Consider the following 24536-nt stretch of genomic DNA (forward strand, 5'->3'; position numbering starts at 1 on the left):
GGTTTTCCAGAGGGCGGGTGCTGCTACAGAGAAGGTGTGCCAGCAGGATACTTTATGGTGATAATCTGTTCATATTGGAATGACCAGCAAGGCCTCCTCTGATGGTCTTAAAGGTTACCGTATTTCTTCGATTGTAAGACGCACACTAATTTCTGTACCACCAACAGGAAAAAAAAACCCTAAGACACACCCGTGATTCTAAGCCGCACCCCATTTTTAGAGATGTTTATATGGGGGGAAAAGTAAGTCTTAGAATTGAAGAAATAGGGTACTTGGGTATACATACAGGAAGGTGGTCTGCTAGGTATCCTGTTCCTGAGGTGTTACTTCTGTTACTTGCTCACTGCTTGATCTCACTAGTTCACCCACCCACCAATTTCTTTATCTTTCTCACCTTAACCAAATAGTTGCAATTCCTTTTGAAACCTGTATGTGCAATCATTCTTTGTATTTTGAAATAAACCATATATTCAATTACTATAGTTGTTGGCTGATTGTTTTTTCCTTTCCCCACTTAGGTTTCCAGTTCATGTTGTAGTGAACTGTGGGAAATAAGCCATTCTAAAAATGTTGTAGGTTTTCTGCAGAAATCCATATTCATACCACAGAAAACACACTGTATTAGCAGCAAAGCCCAACATTATGTGCCCTAGCCTTCTCCAGTTGAGCCATTAAAAAAGGAAGAGAAAAGGTAAGTCTCTTTGCCTCCAGGAACCATTGCTCTTTGAAGGATTAAGCACAGGTGGACAACATGTTACCTTCCAAGATGTTTTTTCCTACAAGTCCCATCATCCCTCAATATTGGGTTGAGAGCAGTTGTAGGCCAAAACATTAGGAGAGCCACAACTTGCCCAACCATGCCCTAATCAATTATTTGCAAGTGTGGTATAAGTTTTGTGCCATTTGGAACATGAACAGGAGTGTCACACAAATTGTAAATATAAACAATGAGACCTACACATGCTTAGTTTTATTTTATTTTATTTTTTTAAAAAAGAAACATTTATTAATGCCAGTGTATGATCATGGTAAGGAAACAAAAAACTAAGCTTGAGTAGCAACCAACATCAAATGATATCAAAATATTTATTTTAAATGAAACATAACATTTCATTAGCTCTTGGATATTTATTGAAGTCCTGCTTATGAAAGCTTTAAAGGAAGTTGCTACAGTCAATCCGGATTCTGGTAGAACTTGGCACATGAAGTACAATTTACCTGTCCATCCATACACAACACTTCTCACTCTCTTAAAGCATTCATTCATACATACTTACATGATGCATATACATTGGGACTAAAGCCATGTATGGCCTAAAGCACATACAACATTTTGTTCTAAAAGTAACATATTTCTACATCGGTAGCAAGTCCTCTGTATTTACAACTGATGGTCTTGCTCTGAAGATGGGAATTTACTCGAGGATCACTTTTGTGAACACACATTTAAAATGATTAAATTGTCAAGTTCTTTATCAAATCAGATATATATCTACAGGAAGATCTGTATGATCATGTGCAAGTATTCTAAGGCAATAGTAGTAGTTGTTCCACAGGGCTTGTGCTGCCGTTGCAATTATCTTTTTCACATGCTTAGAAAGTCTGTTCTTCTTAAGATGCAGCCAGGCATAGTGAGACATTCATGAACTGCAGGTTGTTGGCTCAAAGGTCTAAAATATCTTGGGTTATGGGTGTTTTTTATGTTCATGGATTAGCACCATAGAAATTATCTTTGCCATCACAAAAGTCTTATTTCCAGAAAGCAATTTCCCCTTTTTTTCAATTGCTTGCAAAACCACTTGTGTGTTGTTGTTGTTGTTTTCATTTTTAATTGGTTTAAAGTAAAAAAAATAACAAGTTCAACCACAAACATTTCCAAGGAAATGTAAATTAGCAGTTCATTACTACTGAAATGAAATCCATAACTGGTGTTTCAAATTATTTTGGACCTGTTTACTTCTGTTGCTCATTGGATAAAGGTCTGCAGCAGTTTTGTAAAAGTCCCAGCCTCGTATGCTTCTCAGTCTAAAATGTAAGAGGTCAGCAGATACAGAGTCCTTCAGCAATAATAAACTCAGTATTCTCAGTCACTGACAGTATCCAAAATCTAGATGTACTTATAATTATGAACGTAAAAAGCTCCAGACATTCCAATGTGTTGCTATAATCCAAGATCTAATGATTTTGCAGACATAGTTTTCCAGGTTTTATGGCATTAGGATGTTGACGGGACAGATGAGTTATGAGTATAGAATAGTCATAGAAAAGCTCCCTCCCCTTTCCTGAATTTTGTATGCATTGTATCCTGGATGCACCACCAAAGCAATTTGAGTATGAAAGATCAATGGGCATCGTTTTGAGTGCATGACCTGCAGAAGGTGGCCATTTTCCCCTCTTCTGGACACTAGTCACTTGCCAAAAGAAAGAACAGTCTGCAGGGCCACTTCTCCTGAATCTAACCAGTTGAGTATGCAGGCAACTATGACACTTGTCAAGCTGTGAACAAAGCTCTTATAGTCTCCCTGGAAGCATGCAATGCCCCTTCGCTAGCTCTGCAGAGGCAGCCACACATGGAGACCACACGTCATCACCATAATGTCTGTTCCTCTAGAATAGGAGTCTTTTTAACAGTGAGATGTTTCAGATTTCCTTCAGTTTGAACTCATGGTGCAAAAACTTTTGTTTACTAATAATGTCAGTAAATTAAAAAAAAATCCACCCCGCGCTCTCTCCATAGCAGTCGCTCTCTGTCTCATTTTGTGGTCTAAGGGATCTTGTGCTATTTTTTGGTGTGAACATTATCTTGATATTTAATACTTTTGTATCGTATATGGAATCCTTTTTTGTTGATTGTGTCATCCGTGTGAAAATGGAGTAAAATAGAGTCGCCTGCTGAATAAATTTCTTCTGGTGGCTGCAAAGGAAGAAGAAAAAAAAGGTTACCCAAGTTACCCTGGAAACAACAATTAATCAGACTCCAGCAATTAACACTGTTGCCGTATTTGAGGATTTCTTATTCCTTTCTCAATAAAAGAGACCCAAACTGTTGATGCTATCACTGTCAACAGTGATCAAAATGCTGTGCTTTGTGGTATGTTGGATTCTAAGGGATACATCACACCAGCGTTTTATTGCACTCTTGTCGTGCCTGGTTTGCAGGCACCCAGATGATGTCGTGCCTGACCTGCAGACACCCCGCCTCTTCCTGTCCATTTTTTGTGTTTTCCTAGAGTGGAGAAAGTCTGGATTCTCCCCCCAAACAGAATTAAAGAGCGCTTCAACACCCCCCCCCCCCATGTACTGACGTCCTCTCGCTATTTCCTTTGTTGGGGGCATGTGCTTGCAAGAGAGAGCTTGCTGATGAATGTGGAGGGCGGGGCAGTTCTCTGGCACCTTGTCAGTAAATTGTAGACTACGAAACCAGGGGGGGGGTGAGGAGACCACACCCATCAGAATGTTACAACCAATGAACTGGAGCAGAAGGAGAAGGGTGGAGTGGAGTGGAAGAGCGAATAAGTGAAAGGGAGGTTTCATCGGTATAGCACAATACCACAAATCCATGTGAAAGGGGCCATTAGCTTGACGCGCTAATGAAACGGAGATAGAAATCGTGGAAGAAAACCAGAGGAAAGAAGGTGCTTTAAGGTTCAAAGTAAACACTAATTCTGTAAATCTTTCCTCCATTTTTTTTTTTTTTTTGAAAACCCAAAGCAGTCTGAAGCAGGCTGCATCTGAGTGAAAGAAAGATGTGAGGAGAGCCTGCTTAAAACTTTCCCCTTCTGTCATTTTCAGTTCAAAATTGCCCTTATTCAAGCTGCGTTTTCACCCACAGGGGAAAGTTATGGGGACGTTGCATCTTTCCCGTGTGATAAAAGAAGTTTGGGAAAGGCACTTTTGACCTGAAAAAAGGACCAGTGGGAAGGGCTAAGCAGCCTTTTGACACCTGCCCTCATTCCTCCAAGCCCTCATTCCTTCCTTTTTTGAGCTAAAAAATAAAGTGAAGGAAAGAATCATAGAACTCTCCATGGCATATCATTTGGACCTAAATCTTTGTCCTCATGACATTGTGTGTGTCTATCTCTCTATCTAGCCATTGATGCAGAAGAGGGGGGGAGAAATCCCCTTTAACCGGTTTGCATTCAATCCTTAAATCAAATGGAATCTTCCTTTCCTTTTATATCATGAGCTTTCCTCAAAGTCCTGATCTTTTGAACACCCTATTCAATGTTGTTTCAGCATGGCCTTAATGACTGTCATCGCTAGCTTCAGAAATCATTCCTACGTCAGTGTTGAACGATTACTACTCCAGACCCTGCTGGTGAAGGACATGACAATCTATCATGAAAGACAGGTTGCTTACCTGTAACTGTAGTTCTTCGAGTGGTCATCTGTGCAGTCACACATATGGGCTCTGCGCCTGCACAGGGCCAGGTTCAGAAACTTCTCAAGCTGAAAATCTTTTAGGCGGGAACCACTCCCCCACCGTCCACTGAGCATGCTCAGGGGTTCCCGCCTAATCCCCTCAGTTCCTGAAACCGCCTAATCAGTCTCACTGAGGAGAACCACCAGGTGATCAAAAATAATGACACCATAGTGGGGACGGTGGGAGGGTTGTGTGACTGCACAGATGACCACTCGAAGAACTACAGTTACAGGTAAGCAACCTGTCTTTCTTCTTCGTGGTCTCTGTGCATCACACATATGGGCGATTAACAAGCTGACTTACCGGAGGTGGGTGGTGTCAGTTGGTATATGAGTAGTCATAGGATTGCCGATAAGACGGCACGCCCAAAGGCACAGTCTCTGCGCGCCCTGATGTCCAGGAGGTAGTGACTGGCAAAAGTCAAAGGTGTCGACCAGGTAGCTGCTTTGCAGAGGTCTGGTAGAGCGATCTCTTTTTCAAAAGCCGTAGAAGTGGCCACTCGTCTGGTGGAGTGAGAGTGCACTTTCCCCTCCAACGGGAGGCCAGCGAGTTCATAGGCTAATCTGATAGTCTGAACAACCCAAACAGATATTCTCTGCGGAGATGCTTGGAGTCCCTTTTGTTTGCCCCCATAACAAACAAAAAGTCTTTGGGATCTCCGGAGAGTTGCTGTTCTGGACTGGTAGAAAGCGAGAGCACGTCTAACGTCCAGGGTGTGTAATGTCGCCTCAAGGGGGGATGTCGGCGACGGAAAAAAACTTGGCAGAGTAATATCCTGTCCAAGGTGAAAAGAAGACACAACCTTTGGAAGAAAGGCTGGGTCTGGTCTAAGGACCACTTTGCCAGCATGAAACACCGTATAGGGTGCGTCCATACGGAGTGCCGCTAACTCTGATGCACGTCTAGCAGACGTGATGGCAACGAGGAATGCCACCTTGAATGTTAGCAATCGCAAGTCCGATTTTGCTAATGGCTCAAAGGGCTTGGCAGACAGTGCCTTGAGCACCACGGAAAGGCTCCATTGAGGAACAAAGGAACGAACTGGTGGGATGGTATTCTTCATACCTTTCATGAAACGTTTGGTTAAAGGGTAGGTGAAGACTGAACATCCCTGAACCCAACGGTAAGAGGCAGAAATAGCTGCCAAATAAACTCTAAGTGACGAGAAATTGAGTCTTTTTTTAAATAAAGAAAAAAGAAAAGAAAGCACAATGGGTAAAGGTGCTGTAAATGGGTTTTCATTTCTGCTGAAGGCAAAAGCAGAAAAAACTTCCCACTTTTTAGTGTATGATTTTCTGGTGGCTGGTTTTCTGGCTGCCAGAATAATGTCCCATACATCAGCAGGCAGGGATAGATTATCTATCGTTGCCTGATTCTCCACGCTGTCAGGCTCAGGGACCGGACATCTGGGTGGAGAATGAGTCCTTTCTCCTTGGAGATTAAGTTGTGACATTGGGGCAGTTTGATAAACTCCGCTGAGGACAGTTTGAGTAGCGGAGTGAACCACGGCTGCCTTGGCCACCAAGGTGCTACTAATATGGCGTTGGCGTTGTCTGTGCGCAACTTCAGGATCACCTTGGATAGGAGTGGTATGGGGGGGAACAGGTACAGGAGCTGTTCCGACCACGTCCTCTCAAAGGCGTCTCCTAGGGATGCTGTCCCGTGACCCGCCCATGTGCAGAATTGGTTGCAGATGGCGTTCTCCAGTGACGCGAATAAATCTATTGCAGGCTGTCCCCATGCCTGAAAGATCAGTTCGAGAACAGAGTCTTTCATCTGCCACTCGTGCGTGTCCACGAAGGTGCGGCTGAGGTTGTCTGCCAGGATATTGTCCTGGCCTGCGATATGAATGGCCGATAAGGTCATGTCGTGGGCGATAGCCCAGTGCCAAATGTCCAACGTTAGGGTAATCAAGTCCATAGACCGTGTTCCACCCTGTTTGTTTATATGCCAAACAGCAGCCATGTTGTCTGTATGGATTTGGATGACATGTCCTGACAAGGTCTGCTGAAAGGCATACAGTGCCTTTTGGATGGCCATCAGTTCTAGGACATTTATATGCCTTTTCCTGTCGGAAAGGCTCCAACGCTCCTGAATTGTAAGATCTCCGCAGTGGGCTCCCCAGCCCAGAAGGGACGCGTCTGTCATCAGATGTTGAGATGGCAGTGGAGGTCTGAAGTCCAGGCCCTGCATAATGTTGGACAGATCTGTCCACCAAAGAAGAGTGTCCTTTACTTTGGTAGGGGGCGACAATTTCACTCAATGAGCGTCCATTGTATTGTCGTACTCCCGCAGAAGCCACAATTGTAGAGGTCTCATGTGTAAGCGTGCCCAAGGGACAACGCTGACAGTTGCCGCCATGAGACCTAGTAGTCTTTGCACCTGGAAGGCAGATATGGTCTTGGAGTGAAAAAATTTGAGTGCAAGTCGAATTAATGTTGCAGCTCTATCCTCCGGAAGGAAAGCCCTGGAGCGGGTTGAGTCCAGAATTGCTCCAAGAAATTTAATTTTTTGAGTTGGTTGAAAATTTGATTTTTCATTGTTGATGCAAAGGCCTAATTCGCTAAGGAGGTTGATGGTAAGGTGGGTGTTACGGATGGCTTCCTGCTCCGTACTAGCCACTATCAACCAATCGTCCAAGTAGGGGTAAATCTCTACCCCTCGAGTTCTCAGAAAGGCGCAAACTGGTGCCATACACTTAGTGAAGACTCGGGGAGCAGTAGAAAGACCAAACGGAAGCACTTTAAATTGGAAAATGTCTTCCCCTACTATGAACTGGAGGAATTGGCGATGGTCAGGGTAAATTGAGACATGAAAGTAAGCATCTTTGAGGTCAATGGAAGTAAACCAGTCCCCTTGGGAGAGGAAAGGTAGGATGCTTGCTAAGGAGTTCATCCGGAATTTTTTTAGGATTGATGAACTTGTTCAGGTCTCTAAGGTCCAAAATAGGTCTTAGCCCCCCATCCCGTTTAGGAACCGTAAAGTAGCGGGAGTAGAACCCGCACATTAGGGCATGAGTTGGTAATCGCTCTATGGCGCCCTTCTCCAAAAGAGACTTGGTCTCTTGCAATAGAGCGTCTGTAGGTGGAGAGAACCTTGCGGTTCCTAGGGGAGGGAGGGTGGTAAACTCAATTTTGTAGCCCCGAGAAATGATGTTGAGGACCCACCTGTCGGTGGTAATAGTGGTCCAACTATTATAAAAGGGGGCAAGGATGTCAACAAATTTAGGTGCAGAAATTATAATTATGGGGCAGTCAAAGACGCCGTCTTTGACCTTGCTTCTGTTTTGTTTGAAGCGTCCTGAAAATTGTTGGCTCTTGTACTGACCTTGGGGTTGGTACAGAGGGGCTCTATCTTGGAACTGTTGCTGCTGTCTGGGCTGGAGCTGTTGTTGAGCCCTAGGCCAGCATCTTGGGCGGAATGCTCTTTGAATCTGTTGTTGCTGCTGCCCAATTCCCATCTTTTTGGCCGTGTTCTTGGCCTTTGGGATGTTTTCCATCGATTCATCGGTGGAAGAATGAAATAGGCCGTCTCCATCAAAAGGCAGGTCCTCGATACGGGTGCGTGCCTCTTGGGATAATCCTGCAGACCTCAACCATGCATGTCTTCGCAGGGCTATGGACCCTACCATGGCTTTTGAGGCGCAGTCTGTCGCGTGGCGAGCTGTGTTAAGCTGTTGCCTTGATAGTGTCATGGCCTCAGTGTAAAAAACGCTTGCCAGTTCCCTTTGGTCATCTGGCAGATAACCAGACAGGGATGCCATCTTCTCCCACAAGAAGAGTTGGTATTTTGCCATGGTGGCTTGGTAATTATGCACACATAATGACAATGCAGTTGAAGAATAGATTCTTTGGCCTATGCCATCCAGCCGACGGCCCTCTTTATCTACAGGCGCATTGTGTCTCTTATGAGTGCGTCCCTGAGATGCCTCTACAATTATGGAGTTGGGCTTGGGATGGGTGAAAAGAAAAAGAGCAGTCTTTTCCTGTATTTTGTATGTATTGTCTAACCTCCTGGACGTTGGTGGCATAGAGGAGGGCAGCTTCCACGACTGCTGTGCAGTGCGTAACAGCACGGGCAGGTATGGGATGGCTGCTGGAGTAGCTGATTCACAGTATGCATCGTCATACACTGGATCGTTTAATTTTTCAATGGGTTGAGACATTTCAATCCCCAATGATCTCGCCATCCTTTGCACTTGATCGGCAAAGTGCGATAGGTCTTCTGAAGGGGAGACCACATCCGAAGTCCCTACAAGGTCATCGGGGAGGGAATGGATGGTACTGGTGAAGCCTCTTGGGAGGAGTCAGACTGGTAGTCCTCCTCCGATAAGACATCCAAAACGCGTGGCATCATCCCTGAGTTCGGACGTGGTTGTAACGCTTGAGTCGGTACCGTGGTGGTCGGTACCGTAGCTCGCGTTGGTTGCGGCAAGCGCCTCGGTACCGCTGGTTGAGGCGGAGGCGGCATGGCTGCAGCATCCTCCGGGGGCGGTGGACGGGAGACCGTCTCGGAGGGTGGCTGACGAAAACACGGGTATGGGTCATACGGGCGTTCTTGAGGGTAGTAATATTCTTGGTGCCCTCTGTGCCTCCAGTCCTCATAGTAATATGGAGGAAAATGTGGAGGTTGCCAATCGTCATAGTAACCCGTACCCCTCTGTGGGGACCTGTAAGCAGCATATTGCCGACTGGAATGAATTGAAGCCGGTGAACGACCACGGCCATATCCATAAGGAGGTGTTTCTCGGTATCGATAGCCTTCGGTATCGACCTGTGGTTGCTGTCGGTACCGACGTCCGTCGGTATCGATGTCTTCTCGGTACCGAGGGAAAAAAGGTCTCCGATCTGCAATGGTATTATCCAGCGAGGAACCCCTGATTTCACCTTCCGAAATCGATGCCCTTGCACTGGGCTCGTCAGTCGGGACCGTGACAATATGCAGCGGCAATGGGACCGGTGAGTTAGCAACCGGCTCCTCAAGCGGCGGTGGGTTCAGTACCGATGGCGAAGATGGGGTCGTCTGTCTCGGTATCGAAAAAGGTGTCGGTAGCAAAAGCCTCGGTATCGGGCTTATCGCATGCGAGGGAGGTCTCTGTAGTGAGAGACTCGATATAGGGCTTCTATGCCCTGTGTCGCGGCTCGGTACCGAAGTACTCGGTACCGGGCTCCTCGGTACCAACAGAATCGGTTTCGATGACTTTTTCTTTCCATTTTTTGTCATGGATTTGCTCTTTTTTCTCTGAGGGTTTTCGGCCTCAGAGTGCTCTCTCGCTCTCTTAGAGATCTTCTTTGCCGCCTTTTTTGCGGACTGAGAGGAGGAGGGGGGAACCGCTAAGGCTTCACTCCTTGTCGGAGGATTTTGGGGCATAGACTCCATCTTGTGTGGAGATGTAGAAACACGAGCCGCTCTCGGTTTGTCTATTGCCTCCAAAGCCTTTTCCCAGAGAGTAGCCCAAAGGCGCTCTGCGCGGTTTTTTCATGCCTGCCTTGAAAACTTCAAGCAAAAGGCACACGACTCTACAACATGAGTCTCCCCCAAGCAGAGCAAGCACAAAGAATGTCCATCGGTTTGTGCTATTTTTTGTCCACAACTGGAACACTTCTTGAAGAGGCCTTGATGTGCCATAGGCACCAAGACACCGATGAACAAACAAATTATATATATATATATATATATATATATATATATATATAAATAAAATAGGAAAGATAGAAAACTGGAGAAACAAGAGAAAGAAGGAAAAATTGATAGATTTTCCAGCTATGGTATAACAAAAACGCACCATACCAAGAGAAGTCTCCAAACGCTGTTGACCCACAGGCGGTTGAAGAGAACTGAGGGGATTAGGCGAGAACCCCTGAGCATGCTCAGTGGACGGTGGGGGAGGGGTTCCCGCCTAAAAGATTTTCAGCTTGAGAAGTTTCCGAATCTGGCACTGCGCAGGCGCAGAGCCCATATGTGTGATGCACAGAGACCATGAAGAAGAACTATTTGAGCTATGGGTAAAGTCCAGTTGCCCACCGTTGTATTGAGTTACCCACATGACCTAGGGCATGTGTGAAACTCCTCTCTCAGTGCCATCTACGGAATATATTCTTTGCTCATTTCAATTCTTCTCTGGTACAGTTTCCCACTTGAAATAAATGAACTCCCACCAGGAGTCAAAGTTTCTGCTAAAATGGAAAATTCATGCACTTAACCTTTTGAAAGCATTATGGCCAATCTCTCAGAAAAAAGTGCCATATTACTTTAAAAATAAGGTTATAATAAAAATAATAATTTAAAACTGATTTAATATTACATGAACTAGATAATCATTGCCAGAGGAAAATGACATATCTTATCTTGCTTTCAGCTGTCAGACTGCACCATTGAAATAACTTTCAGCTATTAAAAGAGAATTTCAAAAATTCAGGTTCTTCTATATAGTGTTCCTTCACCGACTATTAGACTTTATTCACCTTCAAGAATAAAAGCAGCCTTGTCAAAACCACAGATGACTTAATTTAGCTTTAATGTACCTTTGGGTACAAAGGCCAAAACATTGGCTGCAACCCAATGAACCCCATTAGTGAGCACACGAAATGAGACTTTCATTTTCTTTTCCTAAACAGCAACGTTTTCACTTCACTTGGGTCTGCTTTTTAAATTCCTCTGAGTTTCAAATGCAGTTCTTGATAAAGTGCGTGTAGTAGGGAGGAATCTGGTGAAAAACGACAATAAAATGTTGCTTGTGCATAGACATCTCAATTACAGTTCCTGGATTTCTTTGGGGCGTTTTAATCTTGCAATAACTAAAAGAGTACCTACTCCTGATCCGCAGAACCGACCAAGCCTCAGAGCAGCTGTATCATGGCCATCAAAGAGTTCTAGGTAGTCATAACCACAGTCTGCCTCTTCTTCCACCTCAAACGTCTGAAAAGTTAATTCTATTCGATAACCACGGTCTGATACTATTAGCCATTCACAGTCCGCTTGAACTGGGTAGTTGTTATCGCCAAACTGAGCATGAGAGTAAAGATCTCTTGTCTTGCTTTCTGCTTTCAAACGACCACCACACTCTGTGGAAAGAGAGGAAGGAAAAACAAAGACATAGGTGGTTACATCTAAAAGGAATCAAACAGATTTAATTTCCCACCATTTTTGCCCAATGGTCAGAAAAATATCAGAAAAAACACTAGGGGTCAGTATAAACCAAGAAATAGACATATCTAGCAACTCACATATGTTTGGGGTGGGGTGTGGAGAACAGAGACTAAAATATTGGCTGTGGCCTTTTTCTAAATACCTTTAGAAAAGGTATTTGGTTTATTTCTTGGTTTCTGAGTGATAGTTATCAACAAGTCTGGAGGATTCAATGTGCTTCCAAATAGTGAAACCTCATATTCCATTGTTATTTAACAATGTGTTGACTTCAGCAAGGCAGTCCATACTACCAGATTTTGCTCAACAGCAAATAATAAAAGGGATTGTTGAGGCTTTTACAAGCGTAGTTAACACTGTTGTATTAGGAACATATATTTAAAATTTGCTCTAATTTCGACTTTATGTAAATGCAGTCCCAATTAAAAATTGACTTAAGATGGTTTTAAATATTTCTCAGTGAAAATAACATGAATTATTTCCATACCTGTAGAGTGTGTAGCTTGGAAGCCTTTTCTCTGTACTGATGCATCAGAGACAAACCGAAGGAACATTTTATTTCCAGTGGCAACAAGAGGATCTGGTATCTTATTTCCGCACAAACGTCCAAGAATTGGCGACTTTTCGGTTTCTCCATCAAATATTTCCAAATGGTCATAAGCACATTCCTGATGTTGTTCGATTTCAAACTCACTAAACACCTGAGAAGTTAACCAAATATTAACTCAAAACTTTAGGTGTGCTCTGAGTATGGACTATGCTATAGTCCTGCTACTCTGAAACATTTTGAACTTTGAATTTCTGGCTTGTTTTGGAAGTAGCGATGTAGTGAACTAACAAAGAAAGTCGGTACAGACAGCAGCGCTCCTATGCAAACACCAAGCACCACAAGGTGACCTTGGCAGATTTCCTGTGCAAGTCCTTTTGCAACGGTGCTGAACAGCAACAGTGCTGAGAAGATTGTTCTCTCAATGTCTTTCAGAGTTGGCACAGTCGTGTTTTCACTTTGAAGGGATTAAATCATTTATAATTATCCATGGCAAAAGAAGTAAATCTGTAAAATATAGATTCTTCCCATTCACAGGACATATCATATTTCTCAGAACACTTGAAACACAAGAGCAAGGCAATTAAAACGGGCAAAGAAAAGTTCTGTTCTGAAAGAACTATGAATACAGTGTGGATTTATTTATTTTTACTTCAAATTTATAAAAATAGAAAGTTTTTTTTTTTAAAAAAAATGCTTGCTTATTCCAACTATGATTTTACCAAACGTGTGGAGTGTGCGCACGTGTTTTTCATAACAAAAATGAACTTGGAACTTTTTTTAAAATGTTAGATTAGACAACTTTTAGGCTTATAGTTCTAGCACTTTTTGAATGCATTCAGCATTTTAGGAATGCATAACATTACAACTATTCAAGAAAGTTACAAAGTATTTTGGTTGATCTCACAACAATGGACTAAATCCAGTTTTACGTGAGTGGATTTCTGCTTCTGTTCTGGAAATTTCCCTCCTCCTCCTCCTCCTCCTCCTCCTCCTCCTCCTCCTCCTCCTCCCCCTCCCCCTCTCCCAACTCTCTGGAGCAAATTTGGGCTGATGCTGCATGAAACAGAAATTTCAAACTTTATTTTTCTTTTTCTTTGTCCCACTCTGTTTCCTCCTGTCTATAATGCTAACAACTTTTAATTAGGATTTCATCTGAACTTCTAGAGCAGGCTTCCCTAACCTGGTGCCCTCCTGATGTCTTGGACTTCAATGCCCATCAGCCTTAGCCAGCACGACCAATGATCAGGAATGCTAGGAGTTGTAGTCCAAAACCTCTGATTTGTGCCACAATGAGAAAGGATGTTCTAGAGGGTAGCATGCATTTCTGAATACTGATATGAACTGGGAGAGGTGGGTAAGAAATTATTATTATTATTATTATTATTATTATTATTATTATTATTATTGAAAAGGAAGACTCACTGAACATGATTTATTAAAGCAGATGTTAACCCAAAGATGGGCATTTTAAATTTGATTACTACAATAAACGTTAAAGAAGAGGCTCATTCAGTAATCCTATCCACAAGGCAATCCTATATCCACGTTGACTTGAAGATAAGTCCCACTGTGTCCAGTGAGGCTTCCCTGCAGGTTTTCGCCTCAATCGTCTACACCATACAATAAGGCATCAGGCAGGGAGTAGGAACAATTGAGAAATTTTCTAGCAAAGCAAGCAGAAGTATTAAGAAGAAATATTAAAAGAAATGAAACCGAACAAGAGTCAAATAATGCAGAGCAAACAGAAGTACTGTGAGTTGTGTCTGGGACAATAAAGCAGCTCTAATCTACTGAATCCCTAATGGAAGCCAGCCAAAGTACAATGTGATGCCACTTTATATTAACAGCTGTCCTTGAGGAACTTCATGAGGCTCAAGTGTTGATGTTTCGGCAGAGGAGAAAGGATAGATAGAATAAGCATAAAGCACTGCAAAGTGAAACAGTGATACTTTCCCCTGACATACTTATTACTTTTTAAAAGAAGATCTGGCATTCTTAATAACAGAAGGACACTGCAGATGCAAGATAAACAGCTGTGTAACTATTCCAGTTGCTACTCATAAATTTTGTTCAACTATACAATTTTAATATGACTAAGTACTGTGCTATTTCACCTCTAGATTATTTCTTGGATATGTAAAAACTATAACGAACTTGTTAAAACAGAACTGCATCCATTCAATTTGGAAGATTGATTGGGTTGGATCCAGACTTGGTCATACTTAAAGTAGACTCATTGAAATCAATGGGTCTTAAGTTAGTCAACTTACGGCCCTTTGATTTCAGTGGGTCAGCTTTAAGTATGAATATGTCTGGTTGCAATCCATTGTGTTTTCTGTAAGAACTGTTTCTATCCTTGCAATGCAATCCTATGCATGCCTACACAGAAGGAAGTCCAACTGATTTTAGTGGCATTTATTCTAAGGAAAGTGAATATAAAATTGTAGCCATATTGCACATGCATGTCTATTCAGAAGTTGTCCTATTGAGTTTGATGGGATTTTCTCCCAGAGAATTTGTATAGGAGTGCAGCCTTAGGGTTTTAAATTTGGCAGTGGCTTAGTTCGCCTCACACACCCCTCCCCTGTGGACAATTGCACTATGTTTAGTTTAGTTAAAAGAAGCTAATACCCTATTGTCTAAATCACATTTTCAATTCATCAGCATAATACATGGGGAAAACATTCATTTAAAAATGTTTCACACAATATAGACCAGCGGTCTTCAACTGGTGGGTCATGATCCAAAAGTGGGTCACGGGATCAGTCCATATGGGTTGTGAGAAAGCTTTTGCCGCCATGTTGAGCATGGAGAAAATTGTGAAAGTGGGTCCCATTTTGCAGGTTGGGAGGCCAAGGCGGTTTTCAGATCTGGACCAGCTGAAGACCACTGATATAGACTATGCAAAATATTTCAGGATGGATAGCTGGTTATCTGCAGATGGTGGATGCAATTCAAAAGAGTGGTGTAAAAAACCTATGTGTGCCTGAATGCCATGCTGCCAGGTGATTCTTTGACATTTCTGCCACAGTTGCACACATTGCTGAAGAAGACTGCATTTGAAAAATGGCTTGTGTCTTCAAGCAGAGCAAGGTGCTGGAAATGGAAAAAAGTATTTAGCTGCACACACTTGGCTCTCCCACTTGTGCACATATATTTGGAGAAGCATTTCAAAGTGGTGTCACATTCATCATGTGCCCTAAAAACTATATGTCCCAGGAGCCCATTCAAAGGTCTCAGTTCCCAAAGTCCTTGTGACAGAGGGAGGGAGGCCAGGAGACCTCCAGCAAGACCTTCCTGTCACTGGTGTTGCTGTTGATATAAGGCCAGGGAAGTGTGATATGATGGGGGTAGGCTATACTCATAGCCAAGACGTAAGGGCTCATGGCGTGGTTGGAAGCAGGTGGATGGGCACCATCACACTCCCAAAAATCAGGAGCACGGTGGAGTCCAAAACAAACTTGTAATAAATCAAACTATCTTCTACTGCTTTGAAAAAATACCTCTGTTTGCAGAGGGCAAATCTAAATTGAGCAGGGTCAAGATTCAATCATCACTAGCTACCAGCTATTGAAGAATACTGCTTTCCAGCAATATTAATTAGAAAGCTAATTGATAAAAACTGTAAGTAAGTTTGAAGCAATGATCAGAAAGCACCAGTAGTCCTAACAAACATCCAGACACAACTTTTATGACCATAATTATAATACGACAGGGTTATTTTTGGCTGCATAATTATGCCTTCACTCACAGTTTCTAAATTTCAAGCCAGAACAAATAAATCCTTTTGCTAAACTCCTGGCCATAACACATTTTAAAAAACATTTTTGAAAACTTGCTTGTTGGAATCATCTAGCTACCTAGCAATAAACAACATCTATGGCTTTCCAAAGGAAATTATGATGCCTGAAGGATTCTCTTCAGCATCACTGCATATGTTTTACCATCTGCCACATGCCACAAACCACAATTCACCTTAACTTTTGCTAATAATATTGAAGTTACTTACTATTTTAATTCTGTGGCCGGGAGTGGCACTTATTTCCCATGTGCATTCCTTCCTACTTGGGTACTTGTCAGGCCAGTTAGGGCTTGTGATAATTCCGTTTGGACTGTGAATCTTCTGTTCACACTCAGCTGCACCAATAATGGATAGATAGCATCAGTGAGTCTGGATGAAAATGTAGGATATCATGTAGCCAGAAAAGCAAGCTATTTAGTCACTATTTCAAGGAAAGGGCAGGATTTTCTAGAAGCTAATCTGGGGTGAATCTCCCATTCAGTCTTCACTACCATCCTCACAATTTGGGGGGAAACTCATTTCAAAGAATAATATACTAAAATCCATGATGCTGGTTGGTTTGTTCAGCATTACATTTATGGCAGTGCCTGACACAGATCACATAACCCTTTTCTGTAATGTATCTTAAAAGAAATGCAAATAAATAAGAGCTTAGTCAGGCAAAACATTCAAAGTGACCTGATCCCTCATTCTATTCCCTCTTACCTTCCTTGCAGTCATGCTGGTTTTCATGAAGCACAAATCCGTTGCGACACTGACATACATAGCTTCCTACAGTGTTAATGCATTCATGCTGGCAACCACCATTGTCCTTCGAACATTCATCCTTATCTACAAGACAGACAACAGCGTATGAGCAGAATATCTACTCCCAGCTTTCAGAAAGAGGTATAAAATGGTTTAGTTGTGTTTAATTACAGAAAAGGGGAAAACTAGGCACTCAATTTATTCTTCTCAGACCACAAAATTGGGAGGCATTTGGGCTTTTTTGGGGGGGCGGGGCGGGGAGATCAGGAGAAATTCCAGGGATTTTCAAAGGACTGAGGGTTGCTAGGAAAGTGGTGTTCAGTGAGGTGAGGGCAATAATCATATTTTGCCCACAATGCTGTGTTGTAGCATCATTCGAAGTGAGGCATTGTAGAAGAACATGGCGACTTTCTAGTAAGCCGTATGTTCCATGAGAATTCCTGAAATTTCTATCACACACCAGAAATCTGTTTTTCCCCCTCCAACATTTCATTCTCTCTCCCTTACTTTTTGGAGAAAAGAGTCTCTGAAAAACTATTGGCCCAGCTCTCTTAATCTTATAACTATTTTTTTAATTATTATTTCAACAATGTCTTATCAGTAGTTCAAAGTGTACCAATATTTGTACTGAACCTGCAGAATTTTATGAATACAAGCCAGGTGCTTGGCAACCCCTTCCCCACTTCCAACAGGAAACAAAAGCATTGTCCATTACTCCTCAGGAGGGCAGCAATTAACTTCATGGGTCACAAGTTGTACTGGCCTAAAGTGGTACTAGTGGGGCACACAAAAAGATGGTACGTGGCTTTACACCAATGCAGCACTTGGGCAGCCGTGCCCCAGATAAACAATTTGGCCAAACAAGATTTCAAGCTCAACGTATGTTGGTATTATTTTAAAATCAAACACGATTTCATTTATTAGTGTCCCCCTTCAAGACATTGACAAATATGCTTTGACTGTAATGAATCTGGACATAGCATAGCACTTTAAAAATGCAAATACATTATTAAAGTTGGAAAATCTGAAACATAGCAGGCACTGTCCTGTTTGTTGAGTAGTAATCCTCTAAAAGAGCTTTTAGTGTGTTAGACAGAAAGCGGAGGGCGGGGGAGGTAGTGGTAATGTGAGCTGAACTAAACAGCACCAGAATTCATTTGCAAGGAGGAAAGCCAAACTAGATTAACAGGCAGTCATTCCAGCAAGAGGCATCAGCTGCCCCCATTCAGCTGTTATTATTTTAGGCGGGGTTGAGCCATTAAATCAAAACTGGCAAGACTTATTCCTGAAACACATTCAAAATGTCACACCACTCTAGATGTCATTTCAACAAGCCAAAGAAATGGGAGCTGTTGCTGGTTATATCAGAGTTTAGAAAGATGCAGATTTAGACGGCAAAGCCCACATCTCGTTGACACCTCTTCTTTAGAATATATTAATGGAAGAGTTATTTCTAAACAAGATTAGCATGCAGATATTTCATCTCATGGCTGGTACAGCCGAAATCACTGCAAATGCACGATAACGTTTGCCATTAGTTTCTTGCAACTGCACTGTATCCTTTCCCCCTTCTTTAACTGAAACATTCATACAGTAATCCACCCGAGAAACTTCAAAGCTCAGTTTTAGAAGTAACTCTCACTAGTACCTTTTTCTGGCTTTCTTTCTTTGTTTGTATGCTTTGTTTCACCATGTGGGGAGAGAATTTGTAAAAATGACTACTCAGAGAAAATTACAAGGACTTCTCACCTCTTAATGATCATCTCTTCTATAAATTGAATGACTTCACAAACTCATGTTCATGTACTCGCATGAGTTCTATATGAAATTCCTGCCAGTCAAACACAAATTTTGTTTGCAAGTATACTACTAACTTGGGAGATCTCTGAAAATGTTAACCAATCAAAATGCTAAATTGCAATTTCATTCTACATTAAGTGAAATATGGCGTTTACATTTTTGATCATATTGATCACGAAAGCCAGTATTCAAAGATCCCCCCTGTGTATGTCCAAGGGGAAAAAGCCTGAAAAGCCCTGATGCATGTAAAGTAATACTCCATGCAAGCTTTTGGATCCCAGCTTAAACAACTGAGCCTTAATTGGTGGAATGATTCCAACTGAGATTATTAAAGTTCATCCCCAACCCAAGAACTACAATATAGAACTACCTGTTGAATGTGAGGTTTGCTTTTATTTCTTTAGACCGAATGCCTGTGACAAAATTTCCCCTGGAACTGTAGAAAACGGATAGGCAAGGCAAATGACAGAAAATAGGCCAGAGAACTGTGAACTGTATTTCCTCTCCTTCAAGTTAATAGCAATTGCCTAACGAATTGGTCAAATCTATAGAAAGTAAGTGCAAAACCACCTATTTCAAGTAACACATGCATGTATAAAGAGCTCTGATATTTTAGAAAGTAGCAACGCCCTTTTCTGTTCCATCAAAATATCTAGAAGTCATATGTGTTTTAATTAAGGGGCATTTGCTTTATTGAAACAAGCCTTTAATGATCATGGGACAGAAAGTGAAAGTACAGCAGAATACAATGGTTTGGCACCGTTAATGAATAGTGCAGTAAAAGTCTTATCTACATTTTACATAAACCAGTGTAGACTTTCCATCATGTGCATTCCAGATTGAAAATCTTAGTAGAAAAAAATTAGTGCAGATTAGTTAGAGAAACAAATGTTTTGCTGACTAAATGCAAACCATTTGTTTTGCTCAGAGATGGAAATCAGTCTCCCAGTTTGAATGGATCTTTTGTGTATTCTTTTTCTGTCAATACTTGTAATAAGGAAAGATCCATTCTCAACAATATGTTAGATTTTAACCATTCACAAGACATATGGTCATACCTCTGAGACCCTCAGAGGCCAGTCTGTGAACTATACGTACTTGGCCTGAAGGGGAAACCTGTATCAAGTCCTTGCATGATTCAAAAACAAAAATTTTCTCCTTGCAGGCAGCTCTCTTGTCTGTGGGGAAAAATGTACCAGGATGGCACCGAAAATGAGTGATTGAGTGATCATTTCAACATCAATCTTCTCAAGGGTAGAATAATTATAACTTTTTATGGATTTACTGTAACATGATCATCATTATGATTCCCCAGTCCCACCTCTTCTGACAATTATTATTATTATTATTATTATTATTATTATTATTATCTATATAGTTATATACCGCTTCTCATTGAAATTATTCACATATAAAGTCACATAGGATAATCATTCTTCAGGAATGATCTAAAGGTAAGTTTCAGGCCCTATCCTATCCATCTTCTGGAAAGCCTTTTCCTCAAAATAGTAGCCTTCAACCCTCTACCTGCTTTTTCTATTGAGTTATAGGCCTAATCTACACCAAGCAGGATATTGCACTATGAAAGCGGTATTTAAAAGGCAGGAGCCACACCAAGCAGGATATAGTGGTATGAAAGTGGTGTATGGTATGTGTCAATGGGCTCCAACGCTTGTCAATGCACTTCAATACCGCTATAAAGCAGTAATGTAGATCCTGCCTCCATATAACACTTTCATACTGCAATATCCTGATTGGTGTAGATTTGGCCATTGTGTTGGAATCTGCTCTTTGGCTTAACCAGCGTAAGACCTGTGTGTGTGTGTGAGTTCAGCTTCCCCATAGCTCTCCTCACCCCTCTGGGTCATTGTGACTCAGTATACTGCCTAGCCCCTGGACACATGACTCACAAAAACGCTGCAAATCCCAGCATCCTTTCCCACGCTTTCTCTCTTTCCCATGAAGCCCTAGAAACCCACATTTGCCTGGCCCAACAGCTTCTCCAGAACTATAGTCCAATGCATTCAAATCCAAGCATACCACACATATCCACAGCCTAAAATTCTGTGAACAGGAGCCATCAGTTTAGACACCAGTTGTCTAATTTCCCCATTCTAGAACCCTGTGCATGAATATCTACAGTATACGTTTGGTTTTCTGCTTCATATGCTTGTTATGCTTATGACTGTTCTTCGTATATGACCTGATTGAATCCATATTAGAATTCATATAATGCCTTACTATAGCAACAAGCTAATTCTCCATGACTGTATATTTTTCATTCTGCGTATTTTTCACTGGAATAGACCTGAGTGTGTGAGTCATTGGGACCAATCTGCTAAGACATGCAACTGCCAAGGTTCAAAGATCTCTTATATTAGTAAAACCAATAAACATCTCCACCTAAGTTTATACAGAAGAGCCCTGCAAAGAGACTTGCACAACAGAACTTCCCAGTGAATTGTGGCTTTTATGGTAATACACAACCACTGTGAAACAGCTTCTAACAAACTATCTTTTTCTGCACTAATATTTTTAAACGTGCAAGCAAAATCTTCATAGAAAACATTGCAAGAAAAATAATGTCCACTGCAATATGTTTAAATATGTAGCCCGAATATTGTAATACAGGTTGTAATGTAGTTCAAACATTTTAATTATTGACACATTAAGCTAAATGTAGTGGCACCCACCATCTGGAAAACCCTCCACTGTGAGCTTCGGAAGGCAAAAAATGTAATATCCTTTAGACGCCTCCAGAGAACACATCTTTTCACACAGGCTTTCCCTGGGCTGTAACTGCTGCCGGGTTTATTTTGGTTTTACACGGTATTTTTAAACTTTTAAAACTTTATATTATGTTTTGATTTGTTGTATTTTATGGTTTTAATTGCGAACTGCCCAGACAGCCTCGGCTATTGGCAGTATAAAAATGGAATAAATAAAAACAGATAACTAACTAAATAAAGTGAAGTGATTTTAATTTGCATTGATTTTAGTGTGAGAGATTTAAGCACATACTTAAATTCTTCTACCGAAACCAATTGGGCTTAAAATGGCTTAACTTTGGCAGAATCATGACCACAATTATGAACAGGCTGATCCAGAAGCTAGCTAAAATGAGCTGCATTCAGTGACACTTAAAATGTTGTTTAGAAAGCTTATTAATTCAGAGTACATGTATTAAAGATAGTTTAATTCTATTGATTTAAAACAGAATGAAAGTGTCTTCAGCTCAAATACTTGGGGCTGTTTAGGTGTACCAGGATCTAAAGGGAAGGGAAGCCATTAGGGTTATGTTTGGGTAAGGGGAGGTTTACATATCTTCTAATCCATAGCCTCTCTCACAGTTATAACAAACATTATCCTAATTCTGAAATATTTTGCTTTCCTCTCTGACCACCATTAGCCCTCAGCTGAGCTCTCACTCTTTAAGAAAGGAAGTGCATTGTATCATACGTGGAAACTACATTAATCTCTTGCACAAATAACAATTTAAGCAAAGTATTTCAGAATGTCAATCCAGCAACAAAATCAGGTTTTCCATGGATTAAAAGTAACTAAAATTGCTAGATGAGGGAGTAGAGGTAAGAAAGGAAGGTATTATAATTGATTCTCTTGCACTGAATATTCATTTTAAAGATCTGCTAGTTTGGATAGCTCATCAATGTCCTTGATAAGGCATTCTCTAGATGGTGAAGTTTTAAAAAGGTTTTAAATATGGTACAGTATTTTACTTTTGTATTTTATTTTAATTGTTATCTTAATGAATTTTGCACATGGATCTGTGGTTTGATAACGAAGGGTGATATATAAATATTTTTAATGAATAAATAACATCAATATCACAAATCAGCCTATATTCTTTATTCAAATAAAACCATCATTATCAGGAGAAAAATGAGATATTCAGAATCTGGCCAGTTGTGTTTCTTCCTTGTCATGATTATCTATTCTATCTAAATTTTAAAATTAATATTAACTTGTTTAATTCAGTAGAAAAACAATACTTAACACATAATGGGAAGAGCCATTCATCAGCACCAAGGAGTAAAAGTGATAAGCAAATCTTTCTTTGAATAAAAGACATTGCAAGCAACAAGGCATTCATGCAGAATACACCCAACATATACATTTTAATACCTGAGAAGAAGTGAGCCTTGAAACCCTTTTTTGAAACTGTGTTATCTGATCTGAACTCGATTCTCATGTTGTTGTATTGGGATGTAATAACTTCAGGCACTTCTGTACCACAAAATTTGCCATGCAGTTTGGAATCAGAAGAAAGGCCACTACGGATTTCTACATAATCATATTTGCACACCTGAGAAATGAGAGATCCAGTATTAGCCATAGTAGAAAGAATCAGACATTTTTATGGTTGTTGTTGAATTATGTATAATCTCACAGTTCTAGTGTGCACTTTTAATATGTAGTATTCTACACCTTTCTTCTTATGTTGCTTTTTTAACTTTTGAAAGAAAAATATCAACATCAGACATGACATCAATATCTGTTTTTTTCTACTCTCAAAGCAAAACTTTCATATTTGTTGTTGCAGATGTTTATACCAAATAAGCAACAGATTGTGAATATTTTTTTCTGAGGGAAGACATTTGTGTTGAGAAGAGTCCACAGCTTACGTTCTCTTGGCAGAGATGTTTTGGATGTTACCGTTTGATAGATATCTGATAATACTGAATGTTACCTTGAACTGGGCAGTATCTCAGAATACTATGCTAGCTCAGCTATTTGAGAGGTCATATCCTAGTATGTAATGCTTGACTATTAATAGTGGCTAGCACAAAACGCTTATTCCATCTATATTCTGTAACCTGCATTGGCTTCCCTGATGTTTCCTGATGTTGAGTTTTATCTACAAACCTATGAGTGGTTTGTGATTTGGTTACCATAATGATAACCCTATTCCCTATGTGTTTCCATCAGTATTAAGAAGAGCTGCTGCATTCTTGCTAACGGTCCCAAAATCTTATCTTCAGAGTGTTGGAAGCAGGGCATTTTCCAAGAAGGGAACAAATATTTGGAAGTCTTTCTCTTCCCTTGCAGGATATATTTTCTGTATATAACTTGAACAATTCTACTGACTATGTAGTCATTATCAGGCATCACTATCTGTCTTCAATAACTTACTTCATTTCCTTCCAATTCAAAAAACTCAAATTTCACTGATATTCTATACTGGGTGGGAGCAACCACCTGCCACACACAATTTTTATTAGGAGGATATTCTTTGGGCCATCCCGGTGTTGTTATTGTCCCATTCAGCTTTGTCAGAAGTCCTCCACAAGCAGCTGAAATGGAATAGGAAGATAGAGTATTACTTTCCATTACATTTACAAACCCATAAAACCACATTTTGAAGTATGTGCAGGATTAGACCAGTAATAAATCAAATTTACAAACAAGATTGATTAAATTATACCAAGAATCAGACAGACTAATCCAGGAACATTCAAAATTCTGCATGAAGTGAGATGTGGAAGCACAATTTCACACACTCACTTTCACACTTTCCATCTCCATAGCACATAATTTGTGAGAAATTTGTATGTGAATTGGTTCTTCCCCATGATCCATCATCCGACGCCACCCCCCCTTTTCTCTTTTTGCAATTGTCAGATTTTGTTGCAAAGTATACTTGCATACTATAAACCACATGTCAAAGTATGGGTGGAATCCAATGGTACTGTCCTATTCATGGAGGGGCTCTTGATCCAGTTGATGCCTCGCTAATGGAAGAAAAAGAGGGCCAATTTTCACTGGTACCCCCTTTCCTCTGCAGCCTCTCCTTACACCACCTTCCACATTGTTCTGGAGGTTTCCACACCCCTCTGGAACAGATTTTGGGAGGCTCCAGGAGGAAGGGAGAATCAACGAAAATCAATCCTCTCTTCTGTTTGTTGAGGTGTCCATTGGATTTTTCCTCTGTGTATAGGGATTGATTCACACAAATATGCATGCTGGAGACTGTCCCCAAGCTTCATTATGTGTAGAGTCTAAAAGATGGGGGTACTGTGTGAATCAATGCCAACCTGTTCTGAATGGGG

The 24536-nt window shown here is 41.1% G+C and overlaps 1 protein-coding gene across 1 annotated transcript in view; it reads right to left on the minus strand.

The window, feature by feature from the left end:
• Positions 1-972: 972 nt before the first annotated feature.
• TLL1 (tolloid like 1) overlaps positions 973-24536 on the minus strand; it is a 137069-nt gene continuing 113505 nt past the window's right edge. Inside the window, exons 15-21 of the mRNA XM_063135415.1 lie at positions 23620-23780; positions 22612-22792; positions 16627-16752; positions 16129-16256; positions 12057-12270; positions 11237-11487; positions 973-2914 (exon numbers count right to left, since the gene is read on the minus strand). Coding sequence (XP_062991485.1) covers positions 2780-2914; positions 11237-11487; positions 12057-12270; positions 16129-16256; positions 16627-16752; positions 22612-22792; positions 23620-23780 — 1196 coding nt within the window. The 3' untranslated portion in view covers positions 973-2779. The remainder of the gene's footprint in view (positions 2915-11236; positions 11488-12056; positions 12271-16128; positions 16257-16626; positions 16753-22611; positions 22793-23619; positions 23781-24536) is intronic.

Source organism: Elgaria multicarinata, chromosome 10, assembly GCF_023053635.1.
Source record: "Elgaria multicarinata webbii isolate HBS135686 ecotype San Diego chromosome 10, rElgMul1.1.pri, whole genome shotgun sequence".
Lineage (NCBI taxonomy): Eukaryota > Metazoa > Chordata > Lepidosauria > Squamata > Anguidae > Elgaria > Elgaria multicarinata.